The sequence below is a fragment of the Acartia tonsa genome, chromosome 13, assembly GCF_053477335.1.
Source record: "Acartia tonsa isolate MP-2025a chromosome 13, ASM5347733v1, whole genome shotgun sequence".
NCBI lineage: Eukaryota > Metazoa > Arthropoda > Copepoda > Calanoida > Acartiidae > Acartia > Acartia tonsa.
Window position 1 is genome coordinate 14,643,448 of NC_137272.1, and position 21,514 is coordinate 14,664,961.

At 32.8% G+C, this 21,514-nt stretch overlaps 1 protein-coding gene across 5 annotated transcripts in view; it reads right to left on the reverse strand.

The window, feature by feature from the left end:
- Positions 1 to 827: 827 nt before the first annotated feature.
- The window catches only part of LOC145304064 (brain mitochondrial carrier protein 1-like), a 41,248-nt gene continuing 20,561 nt past the window's right edge, over positions 828 to 21,514 (reverse strand). For 3 of the 5 annotated variants that reach the window (XM_080145822.1, XM_080145824.1, XM_080145825.1), the window contains exons 12-18: positions 16,163 to 16,234; positions 15,706 to 15,757; positions 15,183 to 15,240; positions 14,507 to 14,629; positions 10,072 to 10,113; positions 8,965 to 9,025; positions 3,461 to 4,287 (exon numbers count right to left, since the gene is read on the reverse strand). In XM_080145822.1, coding sequence (XP_080001948.1) covers positions 4,204 to 4,287; positions 8,965 to 9,025; positions 10,072 to 10,113; positions 14,507 to 14,629; positions 15,183 to 15,240; positions 15,706 to 15,757; positions 16,163 to 16,234 — 492 coding nt within the window. In that variant the 3' untranslated portion in view covers positions 3,461 to 4,203. Of the gene's footprint in view, positions 3,379 to 3,460; positions 4,288 to 8,964; positions 9,026 to 10,071; positions 10,114 to 14,506; positions 14,630 to 15,182; positions 15,241 to 15,647; positions 15,758 to 16,162; positions 16,235 to 21,514 lie in introns of those variants that run through there. The other 2 variants (XR_013873967.1, XM_080145823.1) reach the window with 2 other exon arrangements.

Sequence of the window (21,514 nt, forward strand, 5' to 3'; positions counted from 1 at the left end):
TAGTTTTTGTTAAAATTTTCGTACAAAACATACAAATTACTTTTCTGCTAATATTTGATTCTTATTATTTTTTAAAAAAACGTAAAACGTACAAAAATACAAATTTCAAAATACGTTACGTACACATATCAAAATAACGTCCAGAACGTACACAGATTCGATGCGTAACGTACAAAACGTACACTCTGGCCAGTCTGCATAAGGGTATTATTTTTGACTGGCCAAAAATTTGGAGGCATTATGGGTTCAGTTTCATACACCTGCCCGATTAAAACTTATGTGATTCCTAATATTTAAAAATTGTGATGACAACATAATTTCAAATTATCGGTAGTTTCCCTAAAAGTATCTAGTCGTGTACAGGACCCCCCCCCCCCCATTATTATGAATCAAATTTGAAAATGGGTGGGATATTTTTTTGTTTTTGCATTAGGTTAGGTTATATTGGGTAATTTGTAAGCCTAGTGTTAGGAAAAGAAACTTACCCCAGTTATTTTAAATAAGGGGGGGGGGGGGGGTCTGGGAATCCCTCCTTAATTGAAGAATACTTTTCGTGAAGTTCATAAACTTATAAGCCACAAATTTGTTTCTTTGGTGTATTTAGATCAAATATAACTTGAATATAAAAAATATATTTACATAGTAAAAATATTTCAGAGGTGGATTCTTAAAAAAAAAAATTGGGTCACAGCATCGCTTGTGAGGCAAAATTGTTTTTGTGAAAAATCCTCCAAAATCACGTAAAAAACAACAAAAATGAAATAAAATCAAAAAAGGATTAAAAACATAAGATTTTATTTAATTTTTGCAGATTTTTAAAGTAATTTTGACTCTCAAATAAAATGCGCATAAAATGAGTAGTTAAAATAAAAAAGGCTTTTATCAAATACTTATGTTATTGAAGAATTTTCATAAAATATTAATATAAAAAAAACTTGTTATTGATATGATGTAACTAGCCTACTTTTACTTATAAAACAATTATTTCCAATTATAACCAGAATTTTCTTTACGATATCATTGATCAAAATAAAAAAAAATAAACTAATTTTCTCAAAATCATTATAATTGATTATAATAGGCAAAAAAATACACCGAGAGCGGGGGTGGGGGGGGGGGGGGGTATAACATGTCAAGAATTCGTAATATAGGATTTTGGAAAATTATGTAAAGTAAATTATCAAGAAAGAGATATGACAACCGAATAAAAACTATGATTTCTTCAGAGAATTAAGAAATATTCAAATGAAAAAATCATAATAGGTAGCTATTTCTCGCATCGTATTATGAACAGCTTTCAGCAGATATAAAATGTACAGGCACGGGCTAAAAAACTGGTAATAATCTTATGATTATGCATTTTTATATGCATAGAAAACTGGATATATTACGATGCTAACCATAGGTTTTTTATATTGATGAGAACCGGTTCTAATCCACGGTATATTAATCGGTTTCGAATGAATAAGAGAAAAGTAATTTTAAAAATCCTAGATTACGATGAAATTACTTTGTTATGCCTCCTTTTTAGCTATCTTATTACAAAATAATAATTAACTTTATGAACTATATTTTAAAACAAATATAAACTCAATATAAAAAAACCAAGGATCTTAAGGGATAAGACAATGGACGATAAATTGATATAAACCCCAATTGATAATAAACAAAAATGCCCCTTCGTAAAAAAAATTATTGGTTAAAAAGTTTGGAACCAACCAATCAAAATTAAATTAAAAGTACCCAATGTTTTTTTGAGCCAACAAAAAAGACAACATGGCTATAAATCTTTATGTACCAGTGTAATTTACAGTCCAATGTCCCCTCCCTCCCTGACAATACTATAAAACAGGCAGGTTAGGGTTTAACATAATTGTAATGCAAAACATCTAAAAAAATCTAAAAAACTAAAATATAACTAGTTACCATATTTTTATATTAAATACCTACAAAAACCGGATTTATTTGAAAATTTTAAGTCGGGCATTTTGATTCGGCATTTATGGCCAAACGGCGGGGAAAAACAGTCCCGAAAAGGCCAAGACTTGCTTAAGCAAGCCCTTAGCAAATTTACGCAAGTTTTAGTTTGCCATGCGTAATTTAGAAATTTTGCCTGAAAAATACCTTACTTCAAGTTTCTAAAGCCAAAAATCATTTTTAACTGAGTAATTAAACATGAAATTTTTTTTTGAGTATTTAAAAGAAGATACACGCTTTTTTCCTTACAGAATAATCAAATATAACTGTTTTTGACATAAACTAATATCTATAGTATAAGCTATTTTCATGTGAATGTTATGAATGTAGTTTTGATTTGCCAGTTAACTGCGAACTGCATTTAACAAGTTAAGAATAAGAGATATTTCCATGGAAAGGACTTAGTGATTTACTAGCGGCTACAACCCCAGAGGCCTCTTAAGTAACTTAAACGAAGAGGGCGGAAATAGAACCACTACTTTCAACTTTAGTTTGAAAAGAAGAGTTTTTTATGTTAGGGGGTCACTTTTTCCCAGGGAGATTTCACTTCGGAGGGTAGAGTTACCCTCCACCAAAAAAGTCATAAACCTTCCAGGGACCTATGAGAAGCTACACTGTAAAGGAGAACCATGTCCGTTCAGCGGTTATTATTCTAATAGTCCTACTGTTTTACATAGAACAAGATACACATAAAAAGTTCTAGAAGGAGGGGGGGTGGGGGGTAAAGGGATGTTTACCCGCATAAAACTTTAGAAGCCTCAATTTTAAAAATTATTCCCCTCCAACTCATTGACCAACCTCAAAAAAGCTAGGACGTCTTTGCTAGAAAGACACTAAACTAAAATCAAAATTAATAAAATATCCTTTATGGAAATATCCCTGCGTTGATTACATCTTGCGTAATAGGAAAAACTGAGCCCTATCCTTAGTTAATAAAAAATCAAATAGGTACCTACGTATTACTTTAGTAGTTTCTTTCTTTGGGTCCAGTGCAGTTCACGGTAAAATGTTTACTGGTAACGAATATCTCTAAAAACCTATGAACTTTAAAGGCTTCTAACGGCCAAATGCAGTTATTTTGCAATGCACAAAAAGACGTATTTAATGCGTTTTTCCTTCAGTAGGTAAAGCTTTCCCTGTACATCATTGGATCTTGGCTATTCCATATTATTAGCCGCTTAAAACTGTCTGTTGGCAATGGGCATGATATCAATGTACGTTCAGCCGTTTGGCAACTAACAGCCTTTGAAATTCATAGATTTTTGGAGATATTCGTTACCAGGAAAATTTTACAGTGAACTGCAATTGATCCCTTTATTAATTGCTTTATTAAAATTTTCAGAATTAGTGATGCTTCTTAACACAGTTTAGTATTTATGACAATGAATTTAATAGTTATTTCTAGCATCGTAATATAATCGGCTTTCCGAGGATATAAAAATGTACAGTTACAAGATTAAAACCAGTTTTTTTAGCCCCAAGATGCTAAAGGCACAGGCTAAAAAAAACTGGTATTCATCTTATGATTGTACATTTTTATATTAGTAGAAAACTGGATATAATACGATGCTAGACATAATTTTTTCGTATTGCTGAGAACCGGTTCTAATTTCCACCGGATATTAATCGGTTTCAAAGCACTACTGGAAAAAGAAATATGTTATGTTCATGATATATCACATCTTTATGTTTGGTTGCACCTAATCTTTGCTTTTTAATAATATTTTCCTTTAATCTAATCCAGGGATCTAAAGAGATAACACAATGGCCGATAATTTGATGTATATCCACAATGATTAAACACAAAACTACTCCTTCTGCAGATAACAAATAGTGATTGACACTTTTGAACACTAAACTTAAGGAACCAATCGATCAAAACTCATTGAAAGTCCCAAAAGTTGTTAAGCCAACGAATAAATTATATAACTTTGGGGACTACTGTAATAAACAGCCAAATGTCCTCTCCCTTCCTGAATTAAATCATTCTTATTATTAATCAATTTATATCTGATCATTTTTAATTTTTGGTAACTTTAACTTTAAAACCAGAAACTATATCACAATAAATTTGCCTTATATAATATTTTGATTTTTACATATCATGGAAAATTTCAATATTTAACATCTTTATTTAAAATCTAATTATTTAAAAAGCATTTTTAACTAGTATATAATAACCAGTAAAAATATTCTGACAGTTAAAAACTAAATTATAATTTCTCTTTATAAAGCACATTTAAATTGTTCATAAACCAGGAAGAAAATAATATTCCATGGACCCATCCGTCCAAACGCTGGGAAAAAGCCCTGAAAAAGAAATGATTTATCTAGAATTTAAGAAGCGAATCTACTGTGATTGTCTGTCCGTCCGCAGTCAGTCATACTTGTAGCATCTCATGTCCTGTAGGTCCTGGTATGGTTTATAAATTTTGGGGGAAAGGGTACCACCACCACCCGAAGAAAAATCGTCTATAGAAAAAAAATTACATAGGTTGGTATTATTTCTAAGAAGTTGTATCAACTTTTTCACCTTTTATTTAAGATAGCTAGCCGGCTCTTTTAGTAAGTAGTAGATGTAAAATTTTTCATAGAATTCAGATATGCAATCGGTTTTTTTTGTAGACCTCTTATTTTTTAAGTAATTTAAGTTTTTAAAAAAAATAATTAAGTCGGTTTTAAGGTACTAAAACGCAACAAAATAAAAGAAGAAAATGGTCAGTATGAACAAAAATAGTAAGATCTTTAATTTGACACCTTAATTTTAAAATTCTGTTAAGTAATTATTGAAAAAATCTATTTTGTTAACCTCGGATTAATCAAAACTTTGAAATTAAAAATATCCTCTCACAGGCATAAAAAGTATGTGTTCATATATACTTTTAGAATGAGAAAAATAATACGAATCCAGTCTAAGCAAAATTGAAAAACTTTTATAAAACTAAAATAAAAAATTTAAGTTTATTTTAAGAATCATAATTTTCGGCTTTAAAGGGTTAGCTTGAATAAAACCTGAACAAAACCTAAACAAAAGACAATGCAATGTAGCAGATATTTTTTAAACACAAGAAACAATAATGTATTTTTAACTGCATTGTTTTGAAGTTTATAAACAGACTGATGCATATTTGTTCATAATTTTTCATTCTTTACATGTTCTGTAATATCACTATATTTATTGTAGTATCTATTGTATAAATTGTATGAACGTTCTCCTTTTTTTTTGGCAATTCTATTGGTTAACTTTATAGGTTAAGCTTCGCGATTCATCAATTTTCGCGATTTGTGATTGGCTAGTTTAGTAGTTACAATTCTTAAAATAAACTTTTTTATTTTTTTTGTTTTTACTTTTTTATTACAATTTTTAAAAACTTTTTCAATTTCGCTTAGAATGGATTTGTAATATTTTTCTGATTCTAAAGGTATATATGAACCCATATTTTTTATGTCTGTTTGATAAAATATTTAGGTTTAAAGTTTTTATTAAACCGAGATTAAAAAAATTGATTTTTTCAATAATTACTCAACAGAATTTTAAAAGTAAGGTGTCAAATTAAAGATCTTACTATTTTTGTTCATGCTGACCATTTTCTTCTTTTATTTTGTTGCGTTTTAGTACCTTAAAACCGACTTAATTATTTTTTTTAAAAACTTAAATTACTTAAAAAATAAGAGGTCTACAAAAAAACCGATTGCATATCTGAATTCTATGAAAAATTTTACATCTACTACTTACTAAAAGAGCCGGCTAGCTATCTTAAATAAAAAGTGAAAAAGTTGATACACCTTCTTTAAAATAAAACAAGGATTACAACATCCATAAGTAGCAAAGCACAAAAATTCGTGGATAGGACTGATCGTCATTGTTGTTTTCTTCAAACGACGGGAAATTTAATTTTGATATCTTTAACTGAAAAATTTTTGAAAATCGGACTAAAAACACCAAAGAAATGGGGAAAAATATAAAATAGCCAAAAACCGGCAAAAAGGCGGGAAACTTAATTTTGATATCTAATACTGAAAAAATTTTGAAAATCGGACCATAAACATTAAAGATATGGGGGGAAAATGTGGAAAATCAAAAAATAGCCTAAAACCTGCTAAAAAGCCGTCCGACCGCCATTGCTGTTTTATAGTTAATTGTGCTCCTTATTGAAAAATTTCAGCATTCTATTTTTTATAGGAGCTGAGTAAATCCCATTTCCCACATAGCGTTACGGACGGACAGACAAAGTGAATTATAGAGTAACTTCGCTACCAAAAGTTGGGTTGTTGAATTCAACCCCACTCCACAACGGTCTAAGGGTGGAAATTTGGCAAAAAAGTCATGATCAAATTTTCTTATTTTAACTTGATATTATTGATTTACATACCCCAGCCCATGCATAATGGACTAGGAAAAGAAAAAATAACGTTTGGAACTAAGTTTTTTTTTACTTCAAAGTTGGGTCAAATCAATATTTTTTGAAGGTCAAAAATCTACTTTTTATTTTCTTCCTAGATATGAAAAATAATTTTTTTTTGCATAAATATCTATTAAAAACTAATTTCGTTCATATTCTTTACAAATATATATACCAAATCAATAAATAAAAACATTTTTATTATATATTTTACCTTAAAAGTGTTAATTTTATGCTTTGAAAGTAAATTTATGAAAAAATTTTCGTCATTTTTTTACTGAAAAATTTAGCAAAAAAAATTAGTTTTCCTCATTTTACTCCTAGTTGCGCTACCGACCCCATACCAAACCATATATGATTCTAAATTTTGAGAATATAATACAACTTTAAGTGAAGTTTCCAGAGTGGGGTCGGTAGCGCAACTTTAAAAATTTTTAATCTGAAAATTGCCTGTAAAACCTAAATTTGAGGGGGGGGGGGGGGAATTACATACCATAACAGCAATCTTAATTTCTCTGTTATTCCATTACTATTAAAGATAATTGAGTAAAACTTTTTAAAATTAATCAGTAATTTTTAGAGGAATAATAATTTTAAAGGAAAACCGCGACTTACCCGCAGTTCCCGCAAAAAAAAGCGACCGCCCGCAGATTTTAAAAAACAAAACATTTATTGCATATAGGTCATTTCTTTTTTTTTGATTTTAGTGTTTAGGGAAGGTGTTTGCAACTCTAGTCCTTAGAAGGAAAGTGCAAAAATGAATTTTGTAGTAGCGTAGCTACTTTCAAATTCGCAAAGTCCGTCAGTCTGTATGAATCTATATGTAAACATAGTGAATTTCTTTGCTACGACTCAAGACGGTTGAAAGAAAATCTTTTTTATAAACATTATCTGTACAAACAACCATCTACTGTAAGATTTATTTGGTCCGTAGGACTGTTGTTAATTCTCTTACAGACATAAGATATCTGTAGGGAAAATTTGATCTACTAAGCAGTTTTATTTTGTAAAAAAGCTGATTTTTTTGGTGATGGTTAAGCTCACCAACAAGCATCTACTCTTTAGTTCACTTGGTCCCCTCATCTGTCTGTAAAACTCTAAGAACATTAAGATTTCAAAGAGTAAATGTGTTCGTTTCTTCTGTCTTTTTTTTTTGTAAGATATGTTATGATTTAGCTGGCAAATACTGTTTTAGTCTATTACTTGGTCTACCGGTTTTTCTTTACTGTTCTAAAATGAATTAAAGGGGGGAGGCAGATGTGCCACTTTTTGAAACCAAAACTAAAAGTCAAAGGAACTCAACTAAAAAAAGAGTTACAGGTCTGAGATTTTGCATGGCAGTTGCTTAATAGGGGTACAATATGGAACTGGAAAGAAACGGCGGCGCAACCGCCGTAAACCGCCGAGAAAAGGCAAACAAAAATTCGGCGGGAAACGCCGGTTTTCGGCGGTTGCGCCGCCGTTTCTTCACAGTTGCATATTGTACCCTTATAAAGCAACTGCCATGCAAAATCTCAGACCTGTAACTCTTTTTTTAGATGAGTTCCTTTGTTGACTTTTGGTTTTGGTTTCAAAAAGTGGCACATCCGCCTCCCCCCTTTTGTTTGATATCAATTTTATGATGGTTATCTTACTTTTGGTTAGATAGGAGGGGGGGGGGGGGCATAGATACAAAAAATATTTTGGTCAGTTATGAGAATACTTTTTTCCTTTTAAACTCAGTATAATACCTTAAAAACAGTAAAATTTTAACTTCTGGTTTGGTAGTAGAAGGGGGGGGGGGGGGGGGTGGCGGTGTTGGCCCCTGTAGGCCCTTGAGGGACAGTACTAAATTTAAATAGATACTTTTAATGGTAAACTATACAAGTAGAAAAATACACATAAGATACTTTACAAAAAAAATTAATCAATATCTTTAATGGGAAGCTCGATTATCCAGTCAAAATATTCATTTTCTTTAAGTTTAAAACGACCTAACCTCTCTTAAATAAATTATAAATATTAAAAAGCAGTTGTAAGTGGATAGTAAAAGGTGTATTATAATACTTTTATTTAAATATATCACTTTTTTTATTGACTCCAAACACCCAAATGAGGTAGCAAATAACACGGCGGAATTCGGCGGTAGACGGCGGTTTCGGCGGGAAATCCCTATTATTTATTAATAATCGTTTATCTAGGGTAGTAATTGAATCAGGCTAAAAATTTGGTTCAATTATCTTTAAAAATAACAGAATAGTAACAAAAATTATATTTTAAAAATCACCCCTTTTTGGTTACCCCCCAATCACATTCCTGTGCACGCACCTATACATGACCAACTTTAAAAAGTTGCCTAATGTAATATATTACTCATAACTTTTTATTTTAATGAATTCGGACTGGTAGAAGTGTAAATATTTAAATTTGATTAAAGCTATACCAAATTTCCACTAAACCCCTTAAATAGACCATAGTGCACTCCTCCCCTCAAGTGCCTCTCTGAAACATCTGCACTTTAAGTGTCTCAGGGGTGGACGAACATATTATAACGGTAATGGAAGAATTTCTGCAACAATTTAAATATTAAAATAATTAGGTATACCTTATATAGCGCCATAAATCCTTCTGCTCTTACAGTTTTAATACAACAGTCAATACTGGATCTAAAATTAAATCATGTTTAGTCCTTCGTGCATATCATTCAAAAAATGACTTTTTGGTGATTTCCCTTTAAAAACCTAGCGAGCATAGAAACCTCATCCCACAAATATTATAATTGAAAATAAAGGGGAGGGTTCATCGTATGAACCCATGCGAAGGGGGCTAAACCCTGCGCGGTTTATATCTACGGTGCACTAGACCTGCGGGGCTTCCCTGTACCCAATATAACCTTATCAAACCTAACCTCACCTATTAAAATAAACAAATGACCCCCTCCCGCCCTCAATATTTTCTTTTTATTTCAAAATAAGAAGATGTGTTTCTATGTTCGACGAGACACTTTGTGGATAACTGTCTGCTTTACTTAGGACCTTTATAAAGAAAAATAACGGTTCAGTAGTTGGTGAGATCTTAATAAACAGACACAATACCCTACTGTTTATATTACTAGCGGCTACGCCCCCTAGAAGCCTCTAGGGGCACTTAATGTAGGAGGGGGGAAAGTCGACCTTATCCCATTTTAAATTTGAGTTTCAAGAGTAAAAAAATATTTTTTGGGGGGGAGGAGGGGGTGAAGAAACCCTCCCCAAAAATAGTTTAAAACCTTCCAAGGACCTATAAGAAGCTTAACTGTAAAGGAGAACAATATCGGTTCAGCGGTTAGCGAGATCCTTCGAGACATACAAAAAACTCTTACTACTTTATATAATAGGATAGCATGATATTTGATGATAGAAGGAAATATTTCTTAAAATTGGAAGGTTAGACCTTAATGAATTCCATGACTAGAATACAAATTATACTTCTTATCCTCTTATACAAAGTAGTAAGGTTTTTTTTGTCTGAAGCTTAAGATTTAAAAACTACTGAAATGTTTGAATTCATCTTTTTAGGAAAGCTTTACATAGGTCCTGGGATGGTTTTGTGCTATTTTATTTTTAGATTTAAGCCCCTAGATGGTTTAGACTATTTTACTACCATTTTCTAACACTAAAAAGTACCTAGATGATAGGGGCGCAGCCGCTAGTATGTTAAAAAAAAAGACTACCTGTAAATCTCACTTTTAGCTCCAATTTTCTGATTAATAAACCTAAAACAAAAAAAATAAGTTAATATAAAGAAAAAATATATTTATATTTAAAAAGATTTTGGATCATGGAAAAAAACGAAGTAGCGGGTTTCGTGGTGTTTTCACAGTAGCTTTGGATAGGTAATTTTAGGTTAGGTAAATATTGATGTTTTCTCCCGCAGGGTTAGATCTCCCATCAAGGGCTAAAAATAGGAGAAAGCTACTGTGAAAATACAAAACCCGCTACTTCGTTTTCTTTCATTGATTTAAGATTTCTGTTTTTGTTATTTTTTTGTTTGTTTATATTTTATTTGTGTCTTTAAGCTTCTTTTTTGTAACGAAGTTATATGAAGACAGACAGGGTTGATTTGTAAAGTATTTGCTAAATTAATCCAATAAATCACTGTACATTTCTTACCTTTATAAATAAAAAAAAATCAGTGTTTGGTAATTTTAATTTGGTGTCTTGTTGTTTGTTATTTCTTGTTATAGATTCATAATCTAACTACAGTAAGAGTGGGGGATAATGGGCTGTTCATTACACTTGTCCCCAAAGCTTCTTATTCGTTGGCTTAACAACTTTGGGGACTTTAGTGAATTTTCATTGGTTCATTGTTGAGTGTTTAAACATTTCAGTCACTAATTTTAATTTACAGATAGAGTAATTTTGTGTATTATCATTAAGGATGAAAATCAATTTATCGGCCATTGCCTTATCCCTATAGATCCATGATCTAAGTAGATTATATAAAACTAGCGGCTACGCCCCCTAGAGGCCTCTAGGGGCACTTGAGGAGGGGGGAGTCGAATTTGATAACCCAATTGAATTTCTCATTTTAGATTCTCATTGGGGGGGGGGGGGGGGGGGTACGCCTCCCCTTCAATTTTTATTTAAGTTAAAAAAAAAACAATTTTTTTTTCAGGGGGGTATTTTTCATTTTGGGGGGGGGGGTTGGGGGTGTCCCACCCCCCAAAGAAAATAATTATAAAATTTCCCGGGACCTATGAAAAGCTCCCCTGTTAAGAAGAACCCGATCGGTTCAGCGGTTAGCGAGATCTTTTGATACAAACAGACACACAAACAAACTCACATCCTCACATCAACGCCCCCCCCCCTTTTTATCTCGGTTCCTATTAGAGCTAGAGAGCTAATTTTTTTATGTAAGTTCCCTGTTTGATAATGAATTTCCGACCTTTTATAAGTCTAAGTCAATTTTCGCTTCCTTCACCCTTTTATTTAACAACCTTTGTTTTCAGGTCTTTTTTTACTTAAAAATTTCAAACGGCTGTAATTTTCTTATTTTCTAAGCTAGAAAAACAATTTTTTTTCCAGAAAATGTTTATCTTTATGTAAATTTTACATTAGAAATATCAAAATATAAGGTACTTGCTTACATGTGGTAGACTGGAGCACCGAAACCCCCCCCCCCCCCGCTTAGTTTTGACAAAAATCAAAAATAAGGGGGGGGTAGTTTTTTAATGTCTGGAAAACGGCAAGGAGGAAAAAAGCTCAGCAAGGCAAAGACTTAACCCCCCCCTTAATTTTGAAGAAAATCAAAAATAAGGGGGGGGTAAATTTTGCGCAAAATTAAAACCTTTTACTAAAATCAGTCAATAAATAAGGAAATTATGCCCCAAAACATGAATATCCCTGTAATAAGGTTTCCCCTCTGGTATACTGGATTTACTTGATTTACCTCACTCAACTTTCTGGCGTGTTGTACAGTGAAAAAACTACCCCCCCCTTATTTTTGATTTTCTTCAAAATTAAGGGGGGGGGGGTTAAAAACTACCCCCCCCCTTATTTTTGATTTTTGTCAAAACTAAGCGGGGGGTTAAAAACTACCCCCCCCTTATTTTTGATTTTTGTCAAAACTAAGCGGGGGGGGGGGTTTTTCGGTGCTCCGGTCTTCACATGTAAGCAAGCACCAAATATAAATTTTAGGGGCCGCAACTGTACTTGGCAGCTGCCAGCCGCCGCAGTCGGCGGTCGGCGGGAGAACGGCGGCGGATCTTTATGAAATTTTAATACAATATGTAGACATGTAAGAAAAGCTTAAGTTTAAAATTTGAAGTATCTAAGTCAAAAATTGCGGTCACAGGAGACTTTTAAAGATTTCTGGAGACATGGAGGATCAGGAACTGCAGGATCATACCTGGAACCTGAAAGTGACTTAAACACCTGTATTTCATATAAGGATGTACTACTATAGGATATTTTAGTATTTTGGTATGATAAAATACTTTGTTTTAGTCAAAAAATATTTTTGCTCTTTACCTGGATGACCCTGCCAGGTTTGCTGGCATCCTGTGCCCGCCAGGATGGAGATATTCAAAAAATTCCTACTCTTAGTTATGTGTCATACCCATACTTAAAAAGTCACGCAGTTTGGGTTCTTTATCTTTCACACACAGAAAATGAGAAAATCCCGACCGTTAAGGTTTAATGATATAGCTGTTTGGGCCGAGATTTAGACCCAATAACTACCCAACGAAGAGCAGATGCACTTCGTGTTACGCTACATTCGCGGGTAAAAAAAAGCTCTAAATTGTAAATGTAATTTTAAAGCTTTCTGTTGTTAATTGTCAAAGATTCTTGCATTACGAGATCTAAACAGTAATCACCCCCCCCCCCTTTTTCCTTATTTAATTCTAAATTCAATTCAAATTTGTGTAACTAAATTTTATATTTGTTGAAAAATTATATTTTAAATTGAGAGAAAATGAATTGTATTTGACACTCACGTTAATAACAAAATGTATTTTTCTTATTTTATATCCGTGGCCAAATCCTTAATAAAATAGTGAAGAATGAAGAACCCCCCCCCCCCCACACACACATCTTCTTATATAAAGTTAAGGACACTAGGACTGTAAATTACATTGGTACCCAAAGTTTTATAGCAAGAACTTTGGGTAGTTTGATTGAATTTTGATTGTATGGTTCCAAACTATAAGTGTTCAAACTTTTCAACCAATATTTTCAATGTAGGAATTTTTTTATTTATCATTATTTGGAGGTGATTATCAATTCATCCCCTGAGCTGTGGTAGACAAATACACCCCCCCCCTCTACATTTTTACATCAAATTCAAATATAAAGAAATTAGAACGTTTCTTTCAGGTTAGACTGAGTATTATTAAATTCTTAGAAGCCTAACAGGGCTGGTTAGAGCCTAACTGAAACTAGTTTTATAAAAAACATGGATGACAACATCCATAAAAGCAAAGCTCTGAAACTGTAGGAAAAACGAACATTAACATTTGTAGAGTGTCAGAACATGTATAAATGTCGGTCGAATCCAAATTGTATGTAAATTTGTGGAAAAACTGCTTAAATACAGGGTAATATTTAAGGACATACTTAAGTTGCTTTCTAAATCGTACCTAACTACTACAGGAATCACCATGCAGAGTTTGAAATCGATAGGATAACTCTAACATGCATAAATTAACGACGTACGTACGGACAGAAGGACGGACGGACCGACCCTAATTATAGAAAAGCTTCGCTTTAAAAAAAATGTCGTGGGTCGTTGGAGGTAATAATGGTTCTCATGGTACTGTTGTGCATTCTCAACGTCTGCAGTTAGTACAAGTTATTTTCTCTCTCTACTTTTCTTTACATGTTTGTCTAGCCATTTCTTGCAGGGATCTTCAGAGACAAGACAATGGCCGATAAATTGATGTACATCACCAATGATGTTACACAAAATTACCCATTCTGTGGATAAAATTAGTGGTTGAAACGTTTGGACGCCCAATTTAATGAATCAACCAATCAAAATTCAATAAAATTCCTAAAAGTTTTTAAGCCAACTAACAAGAAAACATTAATATAAAACTTTGGGGACTAGTGTAATAAAAAGCCCAATGTCAACTCCCTCCCTGTAACAAAACACATCTCAGAGGAAAACAAGATATAATAACATACTATTATAGTCCATACTTTTATTATCTATGCCAAATAAGTTCTTATGAAAGTAAAATAAAGGTTGAAAATATCCTGTAAAACGGATAGTCAGTCATAGACCAGAGCTAAATCTTTAAATCACAGCGATGCCAATGCGAATGCCTCTAGTGAGCCGATATTGAAAGCATAATTGCAGTTTTGAGCCGGAAAATACTTTGGAAACACCCACTGGCACCTTAATAAGCCGGTGCGTGTTCCAGGCTCAAAACTCTGCTATTTTAATTTAAAGATCCAGCTCAGATGTTTATTGTTCAGCTTTAAAGAAAAAAAATTACATAGAAGAAAAAGAACAATGCAGGGCTACCCGACACCCAGTATAACCTAACCTAACCTTGAGTAATAAACAAAACCATTTTCACCCCCTACTTAAAATCAATTTCAAGGGGAGGGGTTCAGTGCTCGACTAGAAAACTTTGAGGGAAAACCACCACAACAGTTTACCTTCGTTGCACCATGAGTCTTGTCTTGATGACATCAATAGGATTGCTGGCGAGACAGGCGGCCAGACCGGCCAACACACTCGCCGTCAGGTTAGTCGCCGCTCCCTCCGGTAACATTTTACTTCTAGATTAAGATATATCCTTTTATGAAAGTAAAAATATGTTTGTCGGTCTGTCTGGGTGTTTTAAAGGATCTAATCACTGAACCAATATGGTTTTCCTTTAAAGTTAATCTACTATAATAGATATTGGTTCAGGGAAGGATTATAACTATTTTAGGGGAGGGAACCGCAACCTTCCCAATTGTAGCCGTTAGTATGTACGTAGACAGAAAGTTTAAAAAATGATTATTTTGTTGAGATTGCATATTCCAATTAATGGTAAGATGCAAAATAGAGAGCGGTAACAACTATAACAAGTACAGTGATTGATAGGCATAGACAATGGCCGATAAATTGATGTACAACTCAAATGATGATACACAAAATTACCCCTTCTGAACATTAAAATTAGTGGTTGAACACTCAACTTAATTAATGAACCCATCAAAATTTATGTAGGTCCCCGAAAATGTTAAGCAAGCAATAAGAAAACGTTATTATATAACTTTGGGGACTAGTGTATAAAACAGCCCGTTGACCTCTCTCTCTCTGTAGATAGATGCATATAAATATTACCTTGCTAATTTATGTCTGCAATAATCATAGACAGGTAGTTGTACGCCAGCCACAATGCCTGACCGCTGGGCTGTAGTAATAGATAGATAGATAGATAGTTGAATGTAATTGTTACCTTGCTAATTTATGTCTGCAATAATCATAGACAGGTAGTTATACCGCATCCACAATTCCTGACCGCTGGGCTGTAGTAATAGATAGATAGGTAGATACATGCATGTAAAATGTTACCTTGCTAATTTATGTCTACAATAATCATAGACAGGTAGTTGTACACTAGCCCCAATTCCTGACCGCTGGGCTGTAGTACTAGTAATAGATAGATAGATGCATATACATAAATGTTACCTTGCTAATTTATGTCTGCAATAATCATAGACAGGTAGTTGTACGCCAGCCACAATGCCTGACTGCTGGGCTGTTAGATAAACATTGTATAGATAGATAGATGCATATAAATGTTACCTTGCTAATTTATGTCTACAATAATCATAGACGGGTAGTTGTACACCAGCCACTATGCCTGACCGCTGGGCTGTAGGCGCCATCCCGCGAAACAGACCCAAAACTCCCTCCTTAATTAATAATATTGCATGACAAAATTAAAATGTATTGTCCAGTTAGTATCCAAAGTGACGTTGAAATGTGGATTTTGATTCTAACAACAGAATAATTATTTATCGCTCGTATTATAGACAGCTTTCCGCGGATAGTAAAATGGAAATAAGTTTAATTACAGTTTTGTTGGTTCCCAGGGGTCTAAAGTTCGGACTATCAAAGCAGGGATTAATCATTTCATTTTCATTTTATTTTTCATGAAAACTGTCTATAATGCGGTAAAATTCATGATTTTTCAGTATGGCTCCAGATCCGGTTCTAATCCCGCGGATTTAAACCGGATTAGAAGACGTACGGGTATTTTAATGATATACAGGGATAAAACCATGGACGATAAATTAATCTACTCCCAACAAAATTACCTTTCTTGCAATGTCAAGAAAAACTGAGATGAGACTTCCATGGCTGTGAGCGGATCTAGCCTGCATGCGAACCTGAAAATATTAATATACTTTTAGATAAATACCATTATTAGTTATTTATCGCATTGTATTATAGACAGCTTTCCAAAGATAGTAGTATAAAAAATTATAAGATCAATTCGAAGGCCCGGGTTAACAAAAAGATTTTTATTTCATCATTTGTAGAAAATTGTCTATAATACGAAACGATGCAGGGTTTTTCAGTATGGTTCAGAATTTGTTCCGATACAGCGGATATTAATCGGTTTCGTAGCCAAAACTACATTACAGAACTACAAAGAGTATGTCTAAACTATTCACTATTTTAGATCTTTTGTTTTTGTTAGAATTACACCTAAGGAAAATAAAATACAATGAAATTATAATAAACTCAATTACTTTTAAGATACACAAAAAATAAGAGTACAGATCAAAAGCATTTTTTTCTGTTTAAATGGTTTATTTATGTAAGTCTTGTTTTCTAAGATGTCTATTTTACTTTAGATAAAAATTAATTGTAGGAAAGTGTGAACATCACTAGTTAGAAACCAATCAATCAAGAATAAGTTGAAGTACCCAAAGTTTTTAGGCCAAATAATAAGATATCAGTGTAATAAAACTTTGGGTACTAGAGTAATTTACAGTCCAATATGCCTTCACTCCCTGATTGGCCTTTAAGTTTTTAAAATATCAAATCCCTTTCTTTCACTCACATTAATATATTAGAATGTATTAATATATTTTTAGAGAGATACAAGATTAAAAAGCATTTAACCCTTAACGGTCGGGGGGGGGGCGTTGAACGCCCCCCCATCCGGTTTTTTCTATCTCATTTTCTGTGTGTGAAAGATAAAGAGCCCAAACTGCTTGACTTTTTAAGTATGGGTATGACACACAACTGAGAGTTGGAATTTTTTGAAAATCTCCATCCTGGCGGGCACAGGATGCCAGCAAACCTGGCAGGGTCATCCAGGTAAAGAGCAAAAATATTTTTTTGACTAAAACAAAGCATTTTATCATACCAAAATACTAAAAAATCCTCTAGTAGTACTTCCTTATATGAAATACAGGTGTTCAAGTCACTTTCAGGTTCCAGGTATGATCCTGCAGGTCCTGATCCTCCAGGTCTCCAGAAATCTTTAAAAGGCTCCTGTGGCCGCAATTTTTGACTTAGAGACTTCAAATTTTAAACTTAAGCTTTTCTTACATGTCTACATAACGTATTAAAATTTCATGAAGATCCGCCGCCGTTTTCCCGCCGACCGCCGACTGCGGCGGCTGGCAGCTGCCAAGTACAGCTGCGGCCGCTGAAATTTATATTTTGATATTTCTAATGTAAAATTTACATAAAAATAAACATTTTCTGGGAAAAAATTTTTCTTCTAGCTTCAAAAATAAGAAAATTACAGCCGTTTGAAATTTTTAAATAAAAAAAGACCTAAAAACAAAGGTTGTTAAATAAAAGGGTGAAGGAAGCGAAAATTGACTTAGACTTATAAAAGGTCGGAAATTCATTATCAAACAGGGGACTTGCACAAAAAAATTTAGCCATCTAGCTCTAATAGGAACTGAGATAATTAGGGGGGGCGTTGAACGCCCCCCCCCCCCCCGACCGATTAAGGTGCGGCAAGGGGCCCGACTGTAAAGGGTTAAGATATTAAAACAATATCTAAGTAATATATCAAATTAATGAATTTCTTATTATGTTTTTTTTTTGTCTGAAGTTTAAAATCTCAATTACTATTGAACTTCTCCTGTTTAAATAGCTCCCGGAATAGTTTTAGGCTATTTTTTAGATTTAAGCTCTTCTGCCCCTGTTATACCGTTTTTTGAATGCGGTGCCCCTAGATGCTAGGGGCACACGCGTTAGTTTCAAAATAAAAAGGATGATTAAAATGTAAAAGGATAAAAAATAATTGGATTTTCAAAGGTTTAAATTGTCAAATGTGATGTTTTAGTCAATTTTTTAGATGATGTATGTACCTTCAGTACTTAAATAAGCAAAATCCATAAAAAAAAGTAGCATGGTGTCTGTCTGTCTTTGTATCTGTGTGTTTGTACCGATGGGTCTCGCTAACCACTGGACCAATATGGTTCTCCTTTACAGTGAATCTTTTTATATGTCAAGGGAAGGTTTTTAATATTTTTGGGGGGAGGGTGTGCTTAAACCCGCAACTGCCCCACCCCCCAACATTCTCTCAAGTGCCCCTAAAGGCCTCTGGAGAGGCGTTGTCATACATTATATTTACTATGTGTCTTTATACTGTTTCATAGTTTACTGTTCTACTTTTATTTTCCTGCTCTACTTTAAAACATAAGTTTCCTTGATAAAAAAAACAAGGGAAAAAACAAAAGAATTGGATACAATATCTGAATTCTTTAAAATCTCTAATTGGGAAGAATCTATTTTTTTCTTCGATTCTCGTTAACAGAGAAGCTATTCTTTTTAATGTTCTGTACTTAAGTACGTCCATTTTCGTTAGATAGTATAAATAACAGATTAATGTTCTTTTTTTATATTTTAATTATTGATTCTTAAGACGATCAGACACAATTATATAAGCATAGCATTTCTATATATACAATTTAAAATATGTGGTAGTGAGTATCTTTTGTAAATCAATCCAGATTTGATTCACTACAGATTTCCAAGTTACTCTATATTTATTAATGTTCGTTTGTCCCTTTAAATATTTTAAGAGTACTTTTTTATGGATGTTGTTATCCTTGTTGTACATTGAAAGTACGTAAATTGATTTCGTATTAAAACAAAATATTTAATTAAGGGAAAGAAAGTATCCTCTACTAAAGTACCTCTTAGTCTAATTAAGTTATGATTAGGTATTTTATGTTTAAAAAAATATTCCATACTATTTTATTATAATACTCTAATACACTTTAATATAATCCCTTTTTTTTAGTTGAAAAGCTTATTACGATAATCTCAAAATGCCTATCGAACACTGACACCCCCCCCCCCCCCCCCTATACATATTACATAACCCAAGTGGGCTTTTTTCAGTGCCCAATATAACCTAACCTAATTTTAAGTAATATAATTTACAGTTTAATGAATATGTATGTATAAATGCATTTACAATATAATTTCAATAGAAAAAAATGTAAGGTTGCGTGGTTTATATATAGAATGGTTTTTATTTACAAATAGCCTAACAGAAAAAAAACTTACAAAAAAATATTAAAAAACGAAAGGATTAATAACAAAAAAAACATACAAAATGTTCATTATTAATTCTAAAATATTATTAAGTAAGTAGATAAAAAAGATACCTAGGCAGATATGTTGTTTATATTTAAATAGATAATCTGATAGATAGATAGATATCCAGTAATTGGTTACCTGACCAAGAACAACGTACTACGCAGGTGGCAGCAGCTGTTCTTGAGAAGAAGTGAGGGTTAGACTACACAAACAAGAAAAACAGGGCAACCACCCCAGAAAAAAGATTAAGGGGGTCGAGGGAAGTTGGCAGCTGAAGAAAACATATATCTGTAATCTTAATTTAAAAAATCGGCTCTTTCCCTTAAAACAGATCTATAGTATAGATGTAAGTACAGACAACTACCTCCCTTCATTTTCAAAGACCTTTTCGTCTGCTTCTAAATTATTTTCTGCTACTTGACTTTGTTAATATAAGCGACACCATTGGTTGATTTTCAATTACCCAATAGGAAGGTTGCACAAGATGGTTGCGATAGGTAGATACAGTTATTTAACCCTTTCTCTCTTTAGTTTTTTACTCTAATCTATTAAACACAGAATCCCCCACCCCCTATTTTAAAAAAGGAGGTAGTTTATTTCTATGCCTAACCCCTGGGAGGGACCAATAACTGCGGTGCAATGCTCTGCGAGCTTCCCAGTAACCAATATACAAGGCCCTTAGAGGGAAATCGCAAAAAATTCGTTATCATAAAAAATATATTCTGCATCTTTTTACATTATCAAATCAAGAAAGTTTTTTTTACTGGCAGAAAAGTTGAAGACAAACTGGTTTTCTTCAAGTGCCAAATCCCTGTCCTTTACTTTAAGTGTTCATACAAAATAGCAGAAAATGTTTGGGAGAGGTAAAAGAAAGTTAATTTTTCCCACCAATAAAATGACTGAAATAAAACACACTAAAAATGTCTAAAAGGTTTTAAGATGATAATAGAAAAAGGGTAAGAACACTTGTGCAGTGCTACTCTGCCTCCTAAAAATTGCGAAAAATAGAAGTTTTTATTTGTGATGCAGTAAACTTAGGATTTGCTTAATCATTCAGAAGTGATAATTCAGTTATTATCTCTACTCCCCCCCCCCCCTTACCCAAAGTAAAATAGGGATTTTGTTTGGTCATTTAAGTTAACCGCTATTCTCTTTAACAAAAGCGGAGCAAAAAGAAAAAGGCTTAAGCTACTATTTGGTGGCTTATAATATTTTGAGAACGCTTCCAACGTGACCGCCTTTTAAGAAATACCTATGCTTTTTAGACCCCAGTGTATTTCTGCTAGATTGTATGATCACACTTTTAAAAACCCATCTCCAAAAATCGGAAAACTTGAAAATATTTGGGACTTAATGGTGGTTACCCTGAAAAGTTGGGCGAATTAACAATTTTGTGTTACTTTATAATTTTACTTTATTTTACAATATGTGGATCTAACTAGTTTTTTTAACAGATTTTTAAAATGTTTTGCAAAATAATTGCGCCAAAAAGACAAATTGGGGAATTTTAAAAATATTAATTTTTGGGAAAAACACACACACAAAGATTAATTTTAAAGCTTAATATGTGATAACAAATCTACAAAACATTCATCTAATTATAAATATTGAAAACAGGGTTTAGGATACCTTTTTATGTTAAACTTTTATTCGTTTCTTTTACAATAATAGGAAAAAAATGGATTAGCATTATTTTTAAAAAAACCTATTAGATTAAAACTAATAAATACACGGATATGTAATATGTTAATGAAAGATATTTTTAACTTAAAAAAAACCTGTGAAAATGGGCTTTTTAAAATTGATTAAAATGCCAAACCAAAGAAAGGGCGACGAGAAAAATAAAATCTGGGAATAGAGTTTTAAGTTTTAATTCTTATGTAAATGAAATATTTGTCAAATAACTTATAGAATTAATAACCAGGAAGAAAATAAGAGATAAGACAATGGACGATAAATTGATATACATTCTTATATACATTGGTGATAAACAAAATTACCCCTTCTTTTGATTATAATGTTGGATAACAAAATTGTACAACTACTAATTTGAAAATGAAAAATTACAATTCAATAAAAGTACCAAAAGT